Consider the following 22,010-nt stretch of genomic DNA (forward strand, 5'->3'; position numbering starts at 1 on the left):
GGAGCAATACACAGAACGCACAGCATGTGAGTGCTGACCAAATCCTCAGTGCGATCTTCTCCGGCTGCCCATCATAACCACCACATCGGCCCATTGCCCTGGACCTCCCTCTTGCACATCTCACCCCCTCCTCAACTCCTATTCTGAGAGATTTACAACTCTGTCATGAATGGCCCGCCTGTTTATTCCATTATTGGCCTTCACATGACTCTTATGTGTGATTTTTACGGGAAATTAAGCAAGTAATAAACCTATCTTAAAAACATATTTATATATACAGGATCAGTTGTATACTTTTTAGCAAATATTTAAAAATAGCTAGCCACTGTTCTTACCAAGGCAGGAATTTAGAACATATTTAAAGGAGAGCATTTGTTGGACACTGAATATAAACTATTGAAATAAGGGTCATACATAATACACTGGGACACTTGAAACACTTAGCTATTCAAAATCAAGATGCTTTTAAAAAAAAATGACTACCCTGATCATGGAAGTTTTTGCATGCAGAATCTGGATCACTGAAAACATTATGCCAAGTGAAATAAGCCAGGTACGGATGGACAAATACTATATGAGTCGACTTATATGGGGTATCTAGCGTGGTCAAATACATAGAGACAGAAAATAGAATTGTGGTAGTTGAGGGTTGGGAAGAGTAGGGAATGGGTAGTTAGTATATAACGGGTGCAGAGTTTCAGCTTGGGAAGATGAAAGAGTTCTGAGCTGGATGTTAGAAATGGTTGCACAACAATGTGAATGTACTGAATGCCTCTGAACTGCACATTTTAAAATGGTTAAGACGGTAAATTTTATAATATGTTTTTACCTTTGAGTGGAGCAAAATGTTTACACTCATATTAAAATGAGGCTACCCGGAGCACTGTGCTGTTTAATTAAGAACTACCCTGATCTGAAATTCTTTTTTCATTATCATCTACATTTACTTTTCTAATTTTTGTAACTTAGAAACTGCTGTCAGAATATAATTTCAGTTCAATTTCTTTCGCTGTGTTCACTGCTCAGTGATTAAATGCTAACTGGAAACTCAGTGTGAGCCTCACCAAGGTGATTCACGTAAGATGCAGGGAGGGAGTACGTTTGTCAATGACTGTCTTACAAGTGCATGCCAGGCAACACCTCAATGTGGGACACTTGAATGAGATACTCAAGACAATTAAACTGTTTTCAATTCTTAACTTCAGTGACGGGAAATATTCAGAATCAACTGAAATAATGCCAAATCAATGATAACCCCCTCCAAATTTTTAAGAGTTAGTTTTTATTATAAAGTTATGCCTGATCAAGGAAATATTTAAAATAGAAATGTAGTGCAATTACCCCAAATCCTACCATGATGACAAAAACATTGTTTGTATTTAAATGGACTTCTTTCAGCTTGCTTTTTTAATCGTTCAAACATTATATGAAGATCTCTACCTTCTGTTTCCTGTTTGGTATCATTTAGAAGAGAAAATAAGACCTTTGTATAAACTGCCCATCTCACAGAGAGTACAAATTAGGCTACTCCAAATTACTCTGAAGATTACTTCATAACAATAAAAGGAGGACATTTCCTAAACACTGCGCTGAGCCAGGTTCAAAACTAAGTTCCTGAAGTGGATTCTTTTGTCTCACCTGGTCAGCAACCTATGAGATAAGTTCTAAATGCCCTTCCAAAGCTTTTCACTGGCCACCCTCCCGCAGAGCTCACCCCTGCCTCAGTCTTTGCTCCTGCTATTCTCCACCCCAGTAACTCACCTCCATGGCACCTTGTCCCTGACTGGATTCCAGGCTCTGCTCAGAGAGGTGTTCCAGTCTACTGCTCCCACCACTCACTAAGCCCTTATCCTGATTTAGGTTTTCTTCACAGTCCTTAGCATGTCCCCCTATTGCATCACACGTCTCTGCTTATTACCTGACTGCCTGCCTCCTCCCTGGGAAAGAACTGGCAGGTGGACAGAGACTCTACTACCGTAGCTCCATCACTCCACAGACATATATTACTAACTAATAGCTCACGGATGAGGAGCCTGAGAAACCGAGAGCTTCAGCACTTGCCCAAGTTCAATAGCTACAAAGCGAGAGAGCTAGCATCTGGCCTGGCAGCCTTCATATGCATTTCAAGATCTGAATAGTTGCCACCTTGGATGACACCTAACCCCCTTTACCAGATGATGTGCTCCCGTGGGAAGATTACTCTGTGGTATTCGAGAAGCAAATATGGGGGGGCTGCTTCTCTCACGTGATGCCTGGGGCAAGTTTAATTTCTCTGAACTTCAATCTCCTAGGGGTATAAAATAGAGATAATACCACCCAATCTCCCAGGGCAGTGGTCGGCAAACTCATTAGTCAATAGAGCCAAATATCAACAGTACAACGATTGAAATTTCTTTTGAGAGCCAAACTTTTTAAACTTAAACTATGTAGGTAGGCACATTGTTATTAACTTAATTAGGGTACCCCTAAGGCTTAGGAAGAGCCACACTCAGGGGCCAAAGAGCCGCATGTGGCTCGCGAGCCACAGTTTGCTGACCATGGTCCCAGGGTCATCATGAGGATTAAAAGATATATAGCAAAAAAGCAATCTTTGTCAACTGCTAAGTTTCATTTACGTATACAAGCTTACTTTGCTTTATAAAAGAGAATTACCAGAACACACTATACTGCCCCGTGCCTGTGATTTAGATGCTTTTGCTCTTTTATTTTTTTTAAAGAACAAAGCATACAAAAAAGCTGAATTTGATGGTATAATGTGCTGAGTCTGATGCACTAAATTTTGTATTATTTTTTGAGTACTAGTTTCCAGAAAGTCAATAATAAGTGATGGAAAACATGGTCTTATAGGGTATAATTCTTTGGCAATCCAGGAACAATCTCACCAGACTGGGAGTGTGGGGTGCACCAGGAAGGGGTCCTATTTGGTGCACTCAGTGATGGCTCCCAAGCATCTCCAACAGTGTCTAGCACATAGAAGGTATTTAGTAAATATTTTTTGAATGTTGACAAGACTCAAAGAATGAATGAGATAATTAGACAACTGTCTGAACATTCTGTGCCAAAAATATTACTCACTACATACACACTGAAATTTAATAAGGAAAAAATATCATTTCAAGCCCTTTTTAGTCTTCTCTTCACTGGCTAAGCCCTATATAAGTCCTGAAGTGTAGATAAGCAGAGAAGCCTTCCCTAGCAGGAGCAAAACATGCCTGATGAATGCGCCCAAAAAGAAAACTGCAATTCCTTTGTCTCTCCATCCATCATGTCCCCAAATGTGAAACTGACTCTACACAAATACAGAGTCATTTTTTCCTATTTTCTGGGTCATCACACTAAGAGTGCATATTGCTCCTCCAGCCCGGCACTTCCCTCTCTCTTTCTTTCATATGAACACCCAGAGAAATGATCCAATCCTTAGTCATTGCATCTCCATAAAGATCAGAAACAACACTGTTCTCAATTTGCAATATGTAAAGCTTGGATGTGGGAAGCTAAATGAGCTTCCCGCTCGATGCATGATCTGCTACTTATAAAAACACTAAGCATAATGTTTTGTTTTCCCAGCACTAGGACCCAAATTCACTTAAGTATAGCCTTTTTAGAGGCATGGTATCTTCAGGAGACCATGTCGGGCAGAAATAAAAACCAGCTTTATGAGTATCAAATGCCTATGGCTATAAGCTACCTTTATATTTTTATGTTATAAATGGATTTAGTGTTTATCTTTTAAAATATAAAACAGGGTCACATATTCTTATACATAAACTAGGGATCTTGTAAATTATCCATTTTATAGAACTGGAACACTAAGTTACATGTTATATTCTAATAAAATATAAAAACATCAACCATATCATAATAAATGAGCATAAACTTGGTGGCTTAAAACAACAAAAATTTATTATCTTTCAGTCTGTAGGTTACAAGTCTGAAAAGGGTCTCTCACTGGGATAAAACCCATCTTTTCCACTAGACTGTAAGGTCTCTGAAAGCAGGACCTATACATTTTCTTTACTCACCTCGGAAACATATTTTGAGAACCTACTAAGTTCTAAAAATTGTGCTATGTGTTGAGGATACAAAGACGGCCCTGGGAAACATATGGTCTGGTACAAAATCAGATCTATCAGAACCTCTCAATAAATGTGGATTGAATTGTTATGTCAAAGGGTCAGAAATGTCAATACAACAGTAAGGTTCGGAGTAATGTAATTGTAAATTCTGCTTTCTTTTTGTAGATCATGCAAAGTAAGATGACAGGCCTTATTATTAGAGGAAAACTGTATTGATTTTATTACATTAGGTTTTGAATTTGGAAGTGTCTATAATTTTTTAAGATGACAAAAATCTTTTAACTAATATAAATAAAGAACTTGAGAACATTAAAGAAACCACCAATCATTGTCAAACTATGTAGGTGTTTTTATATCATAAAACACTTAATAATTCTTACTCTATGCTGATAATTACCCATGTACTACAGTATATAAAGTGATAGCATGAACCAGTGTAATGAGATGCCAGGTTATTATTTGGTTACTTAATCAAGTTTTCTTCTGCTCAAAGTGGCAATCCTTATGACAAAGTTTAAGAAAGTTCCCCACCATCAGAAAAACTGTCTGATTCAAAGAGTATAATCTGTTATAACGTAACTGTCGACTTCAAGTAAAAATATATAAATGACTTGGTATTTATTCGCCCTAAATATGTATTTCCAGAGCCAATGTCAGAGCCTCAGAGTAGTTATTATGTCAGCATGTATAAGGCTCCAGACTGTATTTAAAATTTTTTAATGTGGCTAAAGATAACCTCACACATTAAGAGAAAGAAAAACAAACCCTACACACTGGAACATCTATTTCAAAGAAGACAGACAAAGTAATATTTTAATTAGAATAAATTTTAAGATTAGAATAAAAAATTTAGTCTCTCACTGTCATAATTTTTAAATTCATCTTCATGGATTATTTGCTTCTTAGACTCACCATAGTCTCAAGAGAATTATGTTACTAAACAATAAAGAAAATCACAATGCTTTTAATAGACAGCAAATTTATGGGAAAGATAGAGGAAGTCCTATTCATCAGGTTTTTTTTCTCACTAATTTTAATAGCCCAAGGTTTGGAAAACATACAATCTGAAAGTGAAACAAAATGTGAAATAATTTTTGTATGTTAATAAATGTGAGTATAGAAAACAATAACAATATAAATTAAGAGTCCAAAGCCACAATTATATGCTGGTACCGAAATGGTTTAGGACAGGGGTACACACATTTTTTTTTTCTGAAAAGAACGAGACAGGACATATCCAGGCTTTGTGGATACTACTGTGGTACACACCCTGCCGTGGTAGCTTAAAACCAGCCACGGGCAATATTTAACAAATGGGCGTGGCTGTGTGCCAATAACAATTTGTTTATGGACACTGAAATCTGAATTTCATGTGTCACAAAATAGTATCATTATTGTGATTTTTCAACCACTCAAAAATGTAAATACCGGGGGAGCAACTAAGATGGCGGCATAGGTAAACACCGGGAAATTATCGCCTCACACAACAATTGAAAATTACCGCAAAGGACTGAGCAAACATCATCCAGAACAACAGGAAGGCTGGCTGAGTGTAAAGTCCACAACTAGAAGGAAAGAAAAGCACGCTGAGAGCCAGAGGCGCTGCGGAGGTGAAGTGCAGAGGTACGGCGGCGCGCGCGTGCGAGGAAAGGGGGTGGCGCCTGAGGACGCGGCTGACTTTTTGAGTCACAAGCTCTTGACTGCTCTGAACTCCGGTTCCGGGAAGTCTCTGGGGACCCAGGACTCATACGGGGAGAGGCTGGTCTGTCCGGCAGCGAGCGAACTTGAGGGCGGCTTTCCCTCAGAGGTGCTTGCAGCCGTTACCGGAACACTGAGACGCACGACTCCGGGCGGAGAATCGGCCATGGCTGCTTTCTCCGCCCTCTGACTCCCTGAGACCCCGCCCCACCCAGGCTGCGGCAGAGGCTTTTGCATGTGAATGTACCTAACTGCAGCCGAACCAGGCAGACCTGGAACTTCCAAGAGAAGGCCCAAGGCCCCGCAGCGGCTTGCACTGCTTCACAGCTGAGCCTCTTCGTGGCTCCTGCTGTGTGGCCTCAGGCAGAGGCTGAATTAGCACCTCCTTAGGTCCAGGAGCCACTGTACCCAGTGGTCAGAGGGGGTCCATCCAGACTGCAACTCCTCAGATCCATAAGGGACACACTCAGGGAGCAGACTCAGTGAGCACCAAAGCCCCACTGAAGCAAGTCTTGCCCCAGAAGGGTGTCTTCAGCACAGAAGTTCTCCCACTTTAGACACAGCTAATTCTCACAGCCAATTGGCCTGGAGGTCAATTCCTCCCAGTGATTCTACAACAACCAAGGCACCAAGAGTGCACCAAGAGTGTCCACCCCAGGTAACTGGGGAGGCTGAGCTACTGGGCCCTACAGGACACCTGGCGCACAGGGCCACTCTATCAACACAGGGAAGCTGCCAAAATGCGGAGACAAAGAAACAGGTCACAAATGGCAGAAATGGAGGAAAGCAAACGATTGGATATAGAGTTTAAGGCCACGGTTATAAGGTTTTTCAAGAATTTTATGGAAACCGCCGATAAATTTAATGAATCCCTCAATAAGTATAGGGAGACCATGGAGGACATGAAAAAGGACCAACTAGAAATTAAGCATACACTGACTGAAATAAAGAATAATTTACAGAGATCCAGCAGCAGAAAAGAGGATCCCAAGAATCAAGTCAAAGATTTGAAATACAAAGAAACAAAAAATACCCAACCGAAAAAGAAAAAAGAAAAGAGATTCCAAAAATATGAAGATAGTATAAGGAACCTCTGGGACAACTTCAAGCGTACCAACATCAGAATTATAGGGGTACCAGAAGGAGAGAGAGGGCAAGATATTGAAAACCTTTTTGAAGAAATAATGACAGAAAACTTCCCCTACCTGGTGAAAGAAATGGACTTACAAGTCCAGGAAGCGCAGAGAACCCCAAACAAAAGGAATCCAAGGAGGACCACACCAAGACACATCATAATTAAAATGCCAAGAGCAAAAGATAAAGAGAGAATCTTAAAAGCAGCAAGAGAAAGACAGTCAGTTACCTACAAGGGAGTACCCATACGACTGTCAGCTGATTTCTCAACAGAAACCATGCAGGCCAGAAGAGACTGGCAAGAAATATTCAAAGTGATGAATAGCAAGAACCTGCAACCAAGATTACTTTATCCAGCAAAGCTATCATTCAGAATAGAAGGTCAGATAAAGAGCTTCACGGATAAGAAAAAGCTAAAGGAGTTCATCACCACCAAACCAGCATTATATGAAATGCTGAAAGGTATTCTTTAAGAAGAGGAAGAAGAAAAAGGAACTCTTACCATTTGCCACAGCATGGATGGAACTTGAGAGCGGATAAACACCACAGGATCTCACTCATTTGTGGAATATAATGAACAACATAAGCTGATGAACAAGGACTGATCCAGAGACGGAGAGGCATTGATTGGACTGTCGGGACTTGGAGGGAAGGTAGGGGAGGGTGGGGGTAAGGGGGAAAGATCAACCAAAGGACTTATATGCAAGCATATAGGCCTAATCAATGGACATGGACAACGGGGGGGTGAGGGCATGAGCGGGGGTGGGGGGTGTGGGGGGTAGAGGGTAACGTGGGGACAAGGACACATATGTAATATCTTAATCAATAAAAAAATATATTAAAATGAAAAAAAAAATGTAAATACCATTTTTAGTTTGCAAGTCATACAAAAACTGGCAGCAGGCTGTTATTTGCTTATAGGACACAGCTTGCCAAGCCTTAGTCTAAGGCATCACAGACCAGCCTACACATGTGAGACCAAATACAAATACACGTGCAAGAACAAATCAAATAATATTTTACATAAAGGCTTAAAACATTAACCCTCAAAGAGTAATGGTTGTATCTGATTTTGCCACCTAGTTATCCTGAAAATTTCATAAGATTAGTTTCTGTTTTAGTGTAAAAGAGCCACCCTTTGGAATTAGTTTTGGAAAAGAATAAACTATGTTATACATATTAACAGAAAGAGAGGAGGAGAAAGAGGAGAGGAGAAAAAGGAGGAGGAGAAAACCCTTGAAACTAAATAGTAATTAAACCTCAAGGCTCTATGTACATTTTGACAGCTCAGTTTAAAATTCATACCATATGGTACCATATGCAAATTTATAAGATGATATTTCCTTAATTCTAACAATGATATTTCACTGAGAATTTAACTTCTCACTTTAGATGGACTGGTCAGCTGGGCACAAGTCCATATTATTTGTACATATTGGTTTTAAGGTAAGAAAACATCATTTTAGATTGCTCACTAGTTGTATTTTTGTAACTTTCTTTCCCAAATAGATGAATTCTGAGAGAGAGAAAACTCATTTCTTATAATCCTTCATCTTCCACTGTAATTGGTATCATAATTAGCACATATTATGGCTCAAAGAAACTTTTTTAATTAAACTTTGTTTAATACATAGTAGGAAAAAATTCCAGTATTCGCAATTCTATATTAAGGCAAAAAATGTAATCCGATGGAATAATTATCAACCTATTGATTTTAATACATTAGGTTTTGAATTTGGATTGCCTATAATTTTGTAAGATAACAAAAATCTGGACCATGACCATAGGCATAGAGAGGTAGAGGAATTGGAGTGCTAGTCCTTCCCCACCCTCTTGCTGACATGTCCCAACAAGGACTTCCAAACTGTTTAGCAGTGGTGGAGGGCACACTGTTTGTAATTATCAGAAATCATATGGAACTGAAAAAGTTTTATAATATGTAACATTCAGAGATATTAAGCTACAAAAGCCTAATATTCACCACCAAGTATTCTATTAGTCAACAGAATGAGAGTAAATTCAAACAGAACATCTAAATAGCCCTACTATATTCTTCCAAAGACAGAAGAGACTTCAAAGGCCTGATATTTAAACAGTTGCTTCCCCTCCATTCCCTCAATTACCCAACTGATTATTCTAGGATGCAATTGGGCTTTGATCTTTAATGCCATTTTTGTAACAGCCTCTGCTAAGATCCTATTCTTTCTGTATTTAAAACTTGGTCAACTTGGTCTGAGACAGTATTATGGAACAACATAAAGAAGAAAAGGATAAGATAGTGACAAGAAGCAATTCCTCCCCTTCCTTTATAAGGGGAAGTTTGTAATCATGTGATAAAAACAGAAGCAGTGGAAACTGAAGATCTTGCAATATTGGGGGTGCTTTGTAAAAAGTCAATTTTTCCAAGTCAGACTGCAATCTAAAGGACCACAATAATAAAATCAACTACCAAATTGCTCACCAAATTCAAAGATAATAAAGAAAGCATGAGTGAACTCCTATGGATGAATCTACCAGGACTCTATCTGAGTACCATAGCCTCATCCATCTCCAACCTCTCTGGACATAGACTGGATCCTCAAGAGAGAGCAGGTGACGATGACCAAAAGACTTTCAGGGTGAGAAGCCTGTTTGGCAAAGGACAGCTCCACATGGGAGCACAGTTCTGCTCTCCTCTCCCCTTTCCCCAATGCTGACAAGAATATGAAAACAGTAACTGGAATGTGTGTGTGTGGGGGGGGGGGGGGGGCGGGGGAGCAACCAAAGTACCACTAATTCGAATACAAGACATATCCAAAAGCACATATATAAACAAAAAAAAATGAGAGGGAAAAAGGGAGACTGTCAGTTATGGATAAATAAACAAGAGCTAGAAACATTTTGAAGTCCAATAAAGTCATAGTGTTAAGGAGCTCAAAGCTCCTTTCTTTGAAGTTATAGGATCTAAACGTGGGAAGGAGATATCAAGAACATGGAGGGCACCAAAATGATGAAAGCTTAGTTAAGAACATTAGATTCTACTTCATGTTTGAAGCTACCTTCACAAGATTACTAAATGTACTTATTGCTGCATTTAGTTGCCTTAATGAAGAACTTTACAGTCATTAAAAATTACCAGAAAAATGTATTTACCTGAAATCCAAATCAAAATGACACGTTTTACAGTTTGAATGCTGAATGGGGCACACTCTTTACCCCATTTATAATATGAATCTGCAAATCTAAAATTTTAAAGATGTCCAACATCACAGCCTGAAAAGGGTGTCCATTAAAGTGATCAAGCTCCAATGTGATTAGAGTTCACTAATAATGATCTTCGCACTCTTCCTTCTGAATATAAGGTAGAATTCTTGCTGGTGTTCAGTGGAGCAAATGTCATTTACTCATCAGGAAATATACTAAGCACTTATACAGAGGACAAAGCATCCACATGTGTGCATGGCCATTTCATCTGCAGAATGCTTTCAAGATCACTGGCATCCTCACAGTTCACCCAGGTGCCAGGTGAGCCCCTGAGGACAAAGTTTATGCTACTTCCCAAGGTCTCCAATTCTCCAATTTGTGACCAAGACTTTGTAATTTCGATTCCCCAGCTACAGTTCCATTCACTAGACACATTTGCCAGAAGAGACATCAATCTATTTCCCATATCTGCTGCTTGGGAAGGATTAATTGGTAAGTGCCCATTAATCTAGCTCAGATGTACCCAAAGGTAAAGGAAGTAAACTTTAATTAGACTTTAAATAAAGAGAGACAAAGATAAACTCTTTGTAACTGGTCCTCTTAATTATAGTAGCACTCTCACTAGGTCATCGGTTCTTGACTGCCACACTCAAAGATCTAGACCCTCACTCATTCAATCAATACCCAGTGAACATTTACTGTGATTAAGACTCTTGTGAACATTTGATTAAAACAAACAAACAAAACAAAAAAAACACTTAAAACTAAAAGCAAACCTGATGGCATCCATGGATCAGAAGTTGGTTTGGTCAAGGTGTTCACTTGCTCCCAATTGAAGTCATCATCTTCAGCTTGATTATATCCACATGTGCTATATGGCTCATCAAAGAGGCAACCTCCTAAAACATAACAGAATGGTAAGTAATGTAGATAACATTAGACCTCAGGAAAAAGCTATGATGATTATGGGTGCTGTAATGCAACAGGAGACATTTAAGGATGCATCTAATGGTTAATATAATCCTATATAATAAAAGCCTAATATGCTAAGTGTCCAGTTGTCCAGTAGTCCATTCAACCAATCAAATCGTAATATGCTAATGATGTGCTAAGGCCGCTCAACTGCTAATTAAATTTGATTTGAACTTTGTGCCGAGGAACTCTGGATATTGGCCTTATTGTACCCTTGCTAGCTGAGTATTAACCATGTCTTGACAAAATACTGTATTATATTGTTTCCCCAAAAGAACCAATATTTTAAAAATTCAGTTAAAAGTAAGACCTATACAAATTTATAATTCCTATTTGGCAGATACACAGGAATTTGGAATAACTGATCTTGTGAGTGTTCAATGTGTTTTCTATAGAAAAACCATTACAATTTGAAAAAAAAAATTAAAAGAAAAAACTTTCACCACACCACTGGCACAATGGCAGGAGACAAAATGCAGTATAGATCATGGACATAGCTTGCAAATTATTTTTCTAAGGATTATTCTAAATTTACCATAGAAACTGGTTTTATTTTACTAGTAATACTTTGGATATTTTAGGTATCAAAATTAAAACAGGTTATAAATTTGCTTATAGTTCACAATTTTTAAAGGCAAGAATAAATTAAAACTAAACATGTGGTAAACATATGCTTAATTTTGGTGCTAGAAATAAGACTACTTAAAAAAAAACAATAAAACAAAATGTAGTATATGCAAAGCAATTTAGCTGTTTCAGCATCCTGGGGCACAGAGAAAATGTTCAGTCCCATCCAGCATCCTTAAATGTCTCCTATTACTTTGAATTACTATAGTATCAAGTCTTTCCTCCAATGTTTCACATTTCAAAAGTGACTTATTTCATTGACCAAATCAATTATTATGAACACTAGAGGCCCAGTGCATAAAATTTGTGCACTCTGCATTAGGCCTGGGGGGTGGGGAGATCCTTCAGCCTGGCCTGTGCCCTCTCACAGTTCAGAAGCCCTCGGGGGATGTTCAACTGATGGCTTAGGCCCTAGGGTGAGCGGGCCTAAGCGGGTAGTTGGACATCCTTAGTGCTGCTGCAGAGGCAGGAGAGGCTCCCGCTACTGCCACTTTACTTGCCAGCTGTGAGCTCAGCTTCTGGCTGAGTGGCGCTCCCTCTGTGGAAGCGCACTGATGACCAGGGGAAAGCTCCTGCATTGAGTGGGATCAGGCTGAAACCAGCTCTCCAACATCCCCCAAGGGGTCCTGGATTGCGAGAGGGTGCAGGCCAGGCCGAGGGACCCCACTAGTGCACGATTGGGGATGGGGAGGGACGGCAAGAGGGCTCCAGGGCATGTCCAGCCTGTCTCACTCAGTCCTGATTGGCCGGACCCAACAGCAAGCTAACCTACCGGTCAACTGTCTACCCCCTGGTGGTCAGTGCACATCGTAGCAAGCAGTTGAGCGGCCTTAGCACATCATTAGCATATTACGATTTGATTGGTTGAATGGACAACTGGACACTTAGCATATTAGGCTTTTATTATATAGGATTCTATTAACCATTAGATAATGTCATTAATTACATTAATTTAAAATTGTAATTATAATTATCTGTCAATGATAAAAATTAAGGGTTCTGATCAATAAAACATAAAAATAAGAATATTATTACACTACTAGAGGCTCACTGCATGAAAATCATGCAAGAGTAGGCCCTCGCAGGCCCAGCTGCCTCACAACCCCGCGGCCCCACCCCACCACCCACTGGTCGTTCAGGAAGGTCATTTCTCCATCCAGTCTAATTAGCATATTAGCTCTTTATTATATAGGCTATCTGTACTGTATGCCCTGGCAGCAATAAGTGAAACAGCAATTGTACAACCTCAGAGATAAAACAGATGTTAGAGGTCACCTGGACCAACTCCCATCCAAATGTTTAAGTCAATTCAACAACCTTCTAGACAGACAGACAGCTTATGAACAGGTGAGACACTGAGAATTTTAAAAAAGCATCCTTACCATGTACATAACTCCCTCTTTGTAAAGGTCCACGCTCTGCTTACCTTGTCTACTCATTTATCTTAGCTCTACCTCTGCAGAAATAATAAAATTCTCAGCTCTTACCCAGGAAAGCTGATCATTTGAAAAGAACTGTCATGTTCTATGTCTTCACTTCTCTGGGCAAAACATGCTTTGCTCCCTCCAGTTCTTCCTACTAGAAGCTAGGATACTTTCCCTATCCTGGTAAACCTCTGAACACTCACAGGTTTATCAGTACTTTTCCAAAATAAGGACTCCAAGTTCTAAATTCAACTGTCCACGTCCCTGGATCTCCTGCTCTTTCAGCAGTCTCAACAGGGTGCTGGTCCATTTTGAGCTTCTAGGAGCCTGAACTCCCATAGGGGTGTGAAATGCAAATCACTGCTGTTGAGCCTATTCTCCTCTCCTATACTAAGTGACTTTATGAATGAAAACACAGGATGTAGTTATCCTCAATAACCCCTATCTCTTTGGTTTCAGTGCATCACTCCAGTCTATTGAGAGCTTTTGGAATCCTGATTTTGTATTTGGGTATTAGTCATCCTGCCTAGACTTGGGTATCTGCTAATTTGATAAGCATGCTTTCTATGTCTGCCACCAAATCACTGATTAAAAAAAAAAAAAGTTAAACAGGGCAGAATGAGCGAGCTCAGACCCTTTTAAAAGGCCTGTGCTAGGTTTCTAACTTTCTTTTAGTTGTGATCTCCAGGCATGATGGTGAAATTAGTGGCTTCGGATGCTGTATATTGTAACATATTTAACAGAACTGGTCAATTAAACAATCCACTGGGAACAGAAACACACTATAAAAATACAGCATCAACGTAATATTTCAGCTTGACACATGGTAATTAATACTGCCCTTCACTCAGTTTTAACAAGTTCAAAGAAACAAAACGGATTTGTTTAAAGCATATTCTACTAACAACTTTCGACTTTGGGATAGTGAATGTTACAAGAGAATGTAAACATGTATGATATATATGTTCTGTTCCCTTGGTTGCAAATCCCAAATCTGATGTAGAAAATAGCTTCTGTACTGTAGAAATAAGCCCAAACAGTGGGTAGCACTAATAATGTTCTAAAAGAAAAAAAATACCCATGGAAACATAGACAGCACATTGATGATGAAAGTCCTGCAGTGCAGTTTTAAACAGTGAGAAACAGCTATGGGCATCCACAAAACAACTCAAGGCTGGTTAAAGATCTGCTTTATGAAGCAACTGTTGACACTAAAGATATAACCAAATGTAAAGGGAAGAGAATGTACAGCTGATAGCAACCCCAAAGACTAATGCAATGCTGGTACAAGGATATAATTTTCCTATTACATAAAGCTACTTTTATCACTTGAAAGGAAACATAAAAAGATGATATGGTTCTTTCTGGACCCATGTATGATTATCAAACCACTGGAAAATAGGACAAACTATGAATTTCCTATTTCCGGAAGATATATCCCCCTGCACACCAATTTTCAGATCGAGTGGCAATCATCCAACAGATGAGAGACCCTAAAATACCAAAGGTGGTGGATGGAACTAAAATGAGATAAGATTAAGGTAAACAACATCAGAATTGAAATGACCATTTTGAGAATGAGCAAATTAAACTTATGTTTTATTTTATTTTATTTTATTTTTTTGTAAAACTTTTGGCTTTTTAGGCAGCTCTGTGTAGTGGTGGTAGTGAACAGGTTCCGGGGTCAAAGGTCTGGCACATCCTCATTCTTCCACTCCTAGCTTTGTGACTGAAGACAAATCACCTGGCACTCTGCACTCTGATTTCCCTACCTGTAGAATGGAGATAACATGTACTTTATGTGGTATTTCTAATCATTCAATTACACAGCAAATGTAAAGTTAGTGCAACAGTGCCAGGCATGTTCAATCATATCTGTTATTATTAATTCTTAAATCCTTCATACCATATACACCTCATACAACAATTATTCTCATGAGTTCATTTCACTGCAAATAGTTGGACTATATCATTGGAAATTTAATAAGAAATTAAAGAGTTGTGAGCAATCCTGCAGCACACTCCAGTGGGCTCCTCTATGGAGCATGTGGGATTTGTAAATGCTTTGAGGCCAGTGAGGAGTATGATGAGGAAGCAAAGCCCGCTGAAACTTAGTGAAATGAATGAGCATTTCCAAAAATAAGTCTCCTTGATTTTCCAAATAACAGACTGTTTGCCATCATGTACAGGAATGTGGTCAGTGGCAGACTTTGCCAAGGTTTGTTCAGAACTGTCTTACTTGGACTAATGCCCAACGCTCATGGCTGCACTGCATTCCTCCGTCAAATCAACATAAATTATTTCTCTTTTGTGGAGGGGAATTGAGACTGAGCCATGTCATAAATAAGATAGAGAAAAGGTGATGCAAGATGGGTGGGGCGGTGGCCTGCTTCATTCATAGTCTCTCTCACTCACACACATACTCACACACATATGTACATGCTCATATGCCTGCATCATACCAGTTTTTCCTTAGCATATGTGAATACAACACACTAAAATACTACATGTGCTGAATCAATAATAAACTTTTATGCAAAAGGAATTATCTATGGATGTCAAATACTTAGGTTATCATTATTGCTGATTCCTGTGCAAAAATGATTATTGCATGGCCTACTCCATAACATATCTTGCTACGCAATGACATAAGAGTTAAATTAACAAAACCAAAGAAAAGTTAAAATTCAAAAGCAAGGAAAATGGGCAAAAAATAAAATGAGATTATACTGGGGATATAGTGAGGACTCCACTTCACCACCAAGTAATAAAACAATGTCACCAGGTTCATTTACTGGAAGTTAGCTACAAATTTATTTCACTTTGAGTTTGGGGTAGCCAGTCCAAAAAGGAAAATACAATTGATTACATAATTCACAGTATCTATGAGATAATAATATTAATACTAAAACTACTAATAGGGACTATGTTTTACTGAGGACTTGTTTAATCCTGATGTCAACCCAATAAGGTAGATACTATGGCCTTCCTTTTATAGGTATATAAACTGAGGCACAGCAGTTACAGAGTTTACACAGGGCTTCAAAGCTGGAAGGTAAAGCAGAGATTTGAATCCAGGCATCCTATGTTGAAGGCCCAGATTCTTAACACTATGCGATAGTATCTTCCAGCTGAAAATCCAAAAGAAACACAACTACTCCTAATCTAGAAAGAACTATCTTTCCAGGACCCTGGTAAGAAGCAATCAACATAAGTTAATGAACAGAGCTCTCATCAGCATCCACCAGGACAGAGCTATGGGTTTTAGGATCGATTTAGTAACATAGTATGATAGCATGTCACCAAACTTTGATTCAATAAACTTGATTTTGTGGGAGCTCAGTGAATTCTAGGCTTACAGCTATAATATCCCTGAAAATGGCCTTTATGAATATTGTTTCTTTCAACAAAGTCTTATTTCAACTAGTCTGTGCTATTACTGAAGGGTAGAGCCATGTGCTTTAGAAAGCAGATGAAACAGTGGTAGGCCAGATAATATTTCATGAAAACTGAAGAACTTCAAAAGAATAGGTGTCTGAAAGACTATTTCTGCTCAAAAGTAATTCTGATTATAATTGTATCTAAGTCATCTTGGCATTCCCTAGAATTGGTACATGACAGAACCAATAAATGCTTTTTAGAAAAATAGATAATAAAGTCCCCAAAATTATATGCAGAATTCAGCTGAAATAATTTTTGCCAATTTTTAAAGGAGTTTAATGTAACAAACAACTACACAATGAGAAAAATTTTAATATAGCCCCACAAAACACCCAGCCCTGCTATAAATGTGACTAAATCACTGACCATGTTCATTTTTACTATGGTTGAAAACTATAATCCAGTTAAATGTTAATGAAGTCTACACAAATTATAGTTTTCACTTTAGAAAAGTTGAACTCTTCTTTTTCTGGCAATAATTAGATAGAAAGGCTAGTTGTCTATAAAGGTCATTCTTGATTTATGAAAATAAAATATTGTCATTTGCATACTGGAGGGAATTTATCTTTCTTCTTGCTTTAGAGTAGCAGGGAATTATTCAGTAGACCTAAGAACAGTATGACATCATTAACACAGAAGCTATAAAGGAGAAGATGGTCCATTTTTCCCCCAAAGGAAACCTTGTAAGATCTTTCACACAACCATTCTATTCCTACTGAAGAAAAGACAAAGAAAAATGGACAAGGATTAGAGCCCATCATTTAAGGCAGTACTTAACATTTCTTCAATTGTGACCCACTGTCTTGACGCAGGACATGTATATGGACATTTTACAAACCAAATTTATCTCTGATGGCATAGCATACATTGATCTTTTTTTCATTTCTGTCCTGTTCAATTCTAAAGGGTGAGTCTAGATCCACTAAACTGGCTTCACAATTTTGCCAATAGTGTTGTCTGTGGTATAGAAATTTTATCTGGGACTATTTGTTCAGCTTGAAGTTATCGATCAAAACTACTATGTGATTGCCCCACCAAGGCAGTCAGGGTGCAACCTGTGATCTACAAAGCTCTCTGGTATTAACAGCTACCATTCGTGAACATCTGTTACGCGCTAGCCAGATTCTGCTTAAGGCGACATATAGGATTTATTTCATTTACTCCTCACAACCCGTAAAAGGCTATTGTCTCAATAGGTCTGATTTAAAGAACGTGTTACATAGCAAAAACCATGCAAATGTCTACATGTATTATTTAAACTTAAAAACTCTAAACGCAACTGTCAATATTATTTGTGCCAGTTACCAACACTCAGCTCTAAATTCACATTTCATTGCTTGCTCTGCAAAAATGTATCTGGGCCGACTAAGTAGGTTTCCTGTCCCTGTTGTGAAGATGTTAAGCTCTGACAGTGGTGGGTCTGGAGAGGCACTGCAGGGGGAAGGAGTGGGCTCTCGGGCCTCCCTTAAAGGCCCTCAGCACTGAGGCTTCTCCAGCACAAGGCTTGCAGTGCAGGGGCCTTCCCGGTGCTCCGCTGCCCTGGTGCATGGTGGCCGGCAGAGAGCAGCTTGCCCCAGCAACCCCTCTCCCCAGTGGTTTTGTAGCACCTCCAAAGGGACAGAACCCATGAACAGCTGTCCAAACCACCCTAGAGGACACATTTCTTCTCTATTGTATCAATGTGTCCCCACAATGACTTCCATGTCATTCACTGAGCCACAGTCATGCCCTGGATCTCAGCTCTAGAGATCTCCTTGGACCTCTATTTCCGTTCCAGACCAGTGGCTGTTCTTCACATCTGCTACTCCTTTATTCTTTAGAGCTCAATGCACTCCACACTAGCCAATCTCTTGTATTCTAATCTGCTGTTAATTATTCATTTACAAAAAACATTCCCTGTTCAAATCACTGTGTGGTTTCTGTCTCCTGACTGGACCTTGATGGATACATTCCTATTTTTAAAAATGGCCATTTGGAGTGGTCAAATACCTTGCCCAAAGACACACACAATTCGGTGTAGGGCCAGCAGTTAAACCGAGGCCTGAGTCCAAAATTCATACTCTTTCCAGGCTACACATTATCACCCTTAACCCACCTTTATAAAATAAGCGACACAACAATGTGTACTATTTATATACTGATGATTACATGAATTGCATTGCAAATAAGTTCTTGATTCTAAGAAGCCAGTGGAGGACAAATGTTAATTTCATAAACTTATTTATTACATACATACACATTTTGAGTTCTGCCTTTACCAGGTTAAATGGATTTATATACTCTAGCAATAGTTCTTCTTGTGATAATTACAGTCCATTTGCAGCTATTTTGTAAAAAGGCTGTAATACTCCTTGAGGAGATTTCTGGAACATTTTTCTCATTTGTTCTAAATACAGAATGACCCCATTTAAGGCAGCCTTTCCCAAATGCATGAAGTATTAAATGGGTCTCTATAAAAAGGGCAAATCAAAAACAAGTGCTAAAGTACCCCCCAAAACAACTGATGTTATATGTTTTATTTTCCTAAATTACATGTAATCTCAGGTGGTCCTCTCCATTTTTTTCAATTTTAAAATAGTGAGATAAAAGGCCATACACTACACATTTCAAAGGATAAACAGAAATTGAGCTATAATATACATCACTATGTTAAGAGTTGTAAAAACAAACCTGCACCAACATAGTAAAGCCACTGCTTTCTTCTTGTAAATCAACCCAGTGACAGCGACATTTAATTGCCTGCCAACAATGAATGTATATAATGCCTCTTAAACTTTGAGTGCCCCAGTGATGGTTAGTGAATCAGACACTAAGCGTTATAGAAATGCTCTTCTACATAATTTAATCAAGCAAGCAGTTTTTACACATTGCACAGGCATTTAAATGGCTAATGTTATGCACTATTGTAAAAGTGCTATTTGCCAATGGATATATTTTATATAATTCACAGGAAATAAGTTGTCTTGTTCTTAAATTTTCTGTGGCATTTACACTCACTGCATTCTTCATTTTATATCAATTTACTGATTCCTAATCATAAAAAAGACCTGACTTTAATAAATAAGCATATATTTTTCTCATTGATTTAAAATTCAAAATACATTTTTAATGGGTAATGGTGTTATTTATTTTCAAAAATATTGTACAGATGCAGCTAAATCATTAGGGACCTGACTGTCTCCGTTTCCATCCTATATAATAAAAGGCTAATATGCAAATTGACCAAATGGCAGAATGACCATTCGCTATGACATGCACTGACCACCAGAGGGCAGGTGCTCATCGCAGGAACTGCCCCCTGGTGGTCAGTGCACTCCCACAGGAGGAGTGCCACTCAGCCAAAAACCCTGAGCAGGGCTCACGGCTGGCAAGCGCAGTGGCAGTGGCAGGAGCCTTTCCTGCCTCTGCAGCAGCGCTAATGGGGAGCGGGCCTAAGCCGGCAGTTGGACATCCCCTGATGGGTCCGGGACTGCAACCCCTGGACAGGCTGGGCTGAGGACCCCCAAACCCCCCCGTGCACAAATGTCGTGCACCGGGCCTCTAGTATACAAATAAGTACCTCATAGAGTTGCTACAGGATTGATATAAACAACTCACACATATTCCCTGTAAATTTAATCTGCCTGAATATAACACCAGTGCTCTTATCCTCCACCAATACTGAAAACTAAAGTGTGGGGAAAAAAACGTTAGTCTCTATCATAGCAATAGGAGTAAAAAGGGGAAAAATGACAATATCTGCAAGAATTGTCTGGAGGAGAACATGAGCACATCTAGATCAGTACTTATCACCTGATCTCAGAGAGGCCTGTGTCTTGAGACCACACTGGACCAGCAGTTCTCAAAGTGGGTCCCTGAACCAGCATCATCACCTGGGCACTTGCTAGAAATGCAAATTCTCCCCACTCCCAGAAGCACTAAATTAGAAACTCCCAGATGGGGTTTAGCAATCTGAGTTTTAACAAGCCAGACCTCCAGATGATTCCGAAATGTATACTGATGTTTGACAACTACTATTCCAGACCAACCCATTTAACCAGAATCTTCTGGGAGCAGCCCCAAGGAATTTGTGGTTTTAAAAAAAGTTCCCAGAATAATCTAATCATCAGCCTATTTTAGAAAAGTGCTTTAGATCAGTAGTTTTAAATATCAAAGAAGGAATCAGGTTTTTAAAAATACACAACCATACTATCTTTAATTATTTATAAATTATATAATGTAGTACTCTACATATGCAGATTATTACTGTACATACACAAGCATAATTGACCTTTAAAAGTACAAACTAGAAAATAAATTAGAATTGATGTCCAAATATTTTCTTCCATACATCAGTGGATTGTATTACACTCCTCAAAGGGTGTGGGAAAAGCCCCCCCAAAACTTTCTAAATGGTGCTCCTATCAGTTTCCTATTCCTACCATACCGCAGTTTGAGTTTCCTCTCATGTCCCCACTGAACTTGACCCATCCCCTCACATCTACATTCTGCCCTCTCCAATATATCCCGTACACTAACAGAAAGTTGACATTTTATAAAACACATAGGTGAAAATAGTCTCTCCCTACTTAAGGCTATTCATTAGCACCTCACTGCTCATGGGATAATGTTCAAATATCATCATGTGACATGAAGTTTTCCTGATTTGATCCTTTCCTACCCCTTTATCTTAATTTCCTACCATCACTTTCCTGTCATTGTACTAGTATACTCTGGTAATTCCTGAACATCTGTAGATTCACCATGCTGCCCACATGCTGTCCCGACACCCTCACCCCAGAGTCTGGCTGGCAGACTCCTGTTCACTGTTCAAATCTCAGCTCACACACCACCTTTCCTGGGTACCTATTGATGATTCCTTTTCACAGATAAGTCAATCACTTATTCCTTTGTATCCTAACTGCAAAATGCGCACGCCTTCTAGACATCCTTCTCATCCCACATAGTACTATGACTGTGAGCATAGGCATATTGTCTTCTCCTCTGCACCATGGGCTCCTGGGGCCTGGACACTGTTCCCTTCACCTCTCCTAGAAAGGTGCTGCTACTCATTGAATACCTACTTGAAAGTGTTTTGTAACAAAGGTAAGAACAAAAACCGTGTACTACTCTATGTTAGAAAAGAACACTGGAGAAGAAATAGTAAAGGGCTTTATGCACTAAACACTCTGGCTATCCTGATTCTGGAGTGCTTGCCTTTTTGACTGACCCATGGCATCTCCTTTCTCCCCTCCCTCTCACTGAGTGCCAGGCATTATGTCAGCACTGAGGAGGAAGGGGGAGGAACACTAAAGGATACACAGAGGATTAAAAAGAAGCCCTTGTCCTCTGGGAAGAAATCTTGAGGGACAGGAAGAAATTAAAAAGAATATAAAAAATGTTACAGGAGCCAAAAGGGAGAGAGAAAAAAAATACCAACTCATCCTGAATATCTGTCCCTAAATAGTCCAGATTA

The 22,010-nt window shown here is 39.2% G+C and overlaps 1 protein-coding gene across 12 annotated transcripts in view; it reads right to left on the reverse strand.

Annotated features, from left to right (window-relative positions):
* Positions 1-22,010, reverse strand: part of PTPRM (protein tyrosine phosphatase receptor type M) — a 666,818-nt gene that overhangs the window by 477,461 nt on the left and 167,347 nt on the right. For all 12 annotated transcript variants that reach the window (XM_036321438.1, XM_036321437.1, XM_036321435.1 and 9 more), the window contains exon 2: positions 10,868-10,990. In XM_036321438.1, coding sequence (XP_036177331.1) covers positions 10,868-10,990 — 123 coding nt within the window. The remainder of the gene's footprint in view (positions 1-10,867; positions 10,991-22,010) is intronic.

Source organism: Myotis myotis, unplaced genomic scaffold (genome assembly GCF_014108235.1).
Source record: "Myotis myotis isolate mMyoMyo1 unplaced genomic scaffold, mMyoMyo1.p scaffold_m19_p_9, whole genome shotgun sequence".
NCBI lineage: Eukaryota > Metazoa > Chordata > Mammalia > Chiroptera > Vespertilionidae > Myotis > Myotis myotis.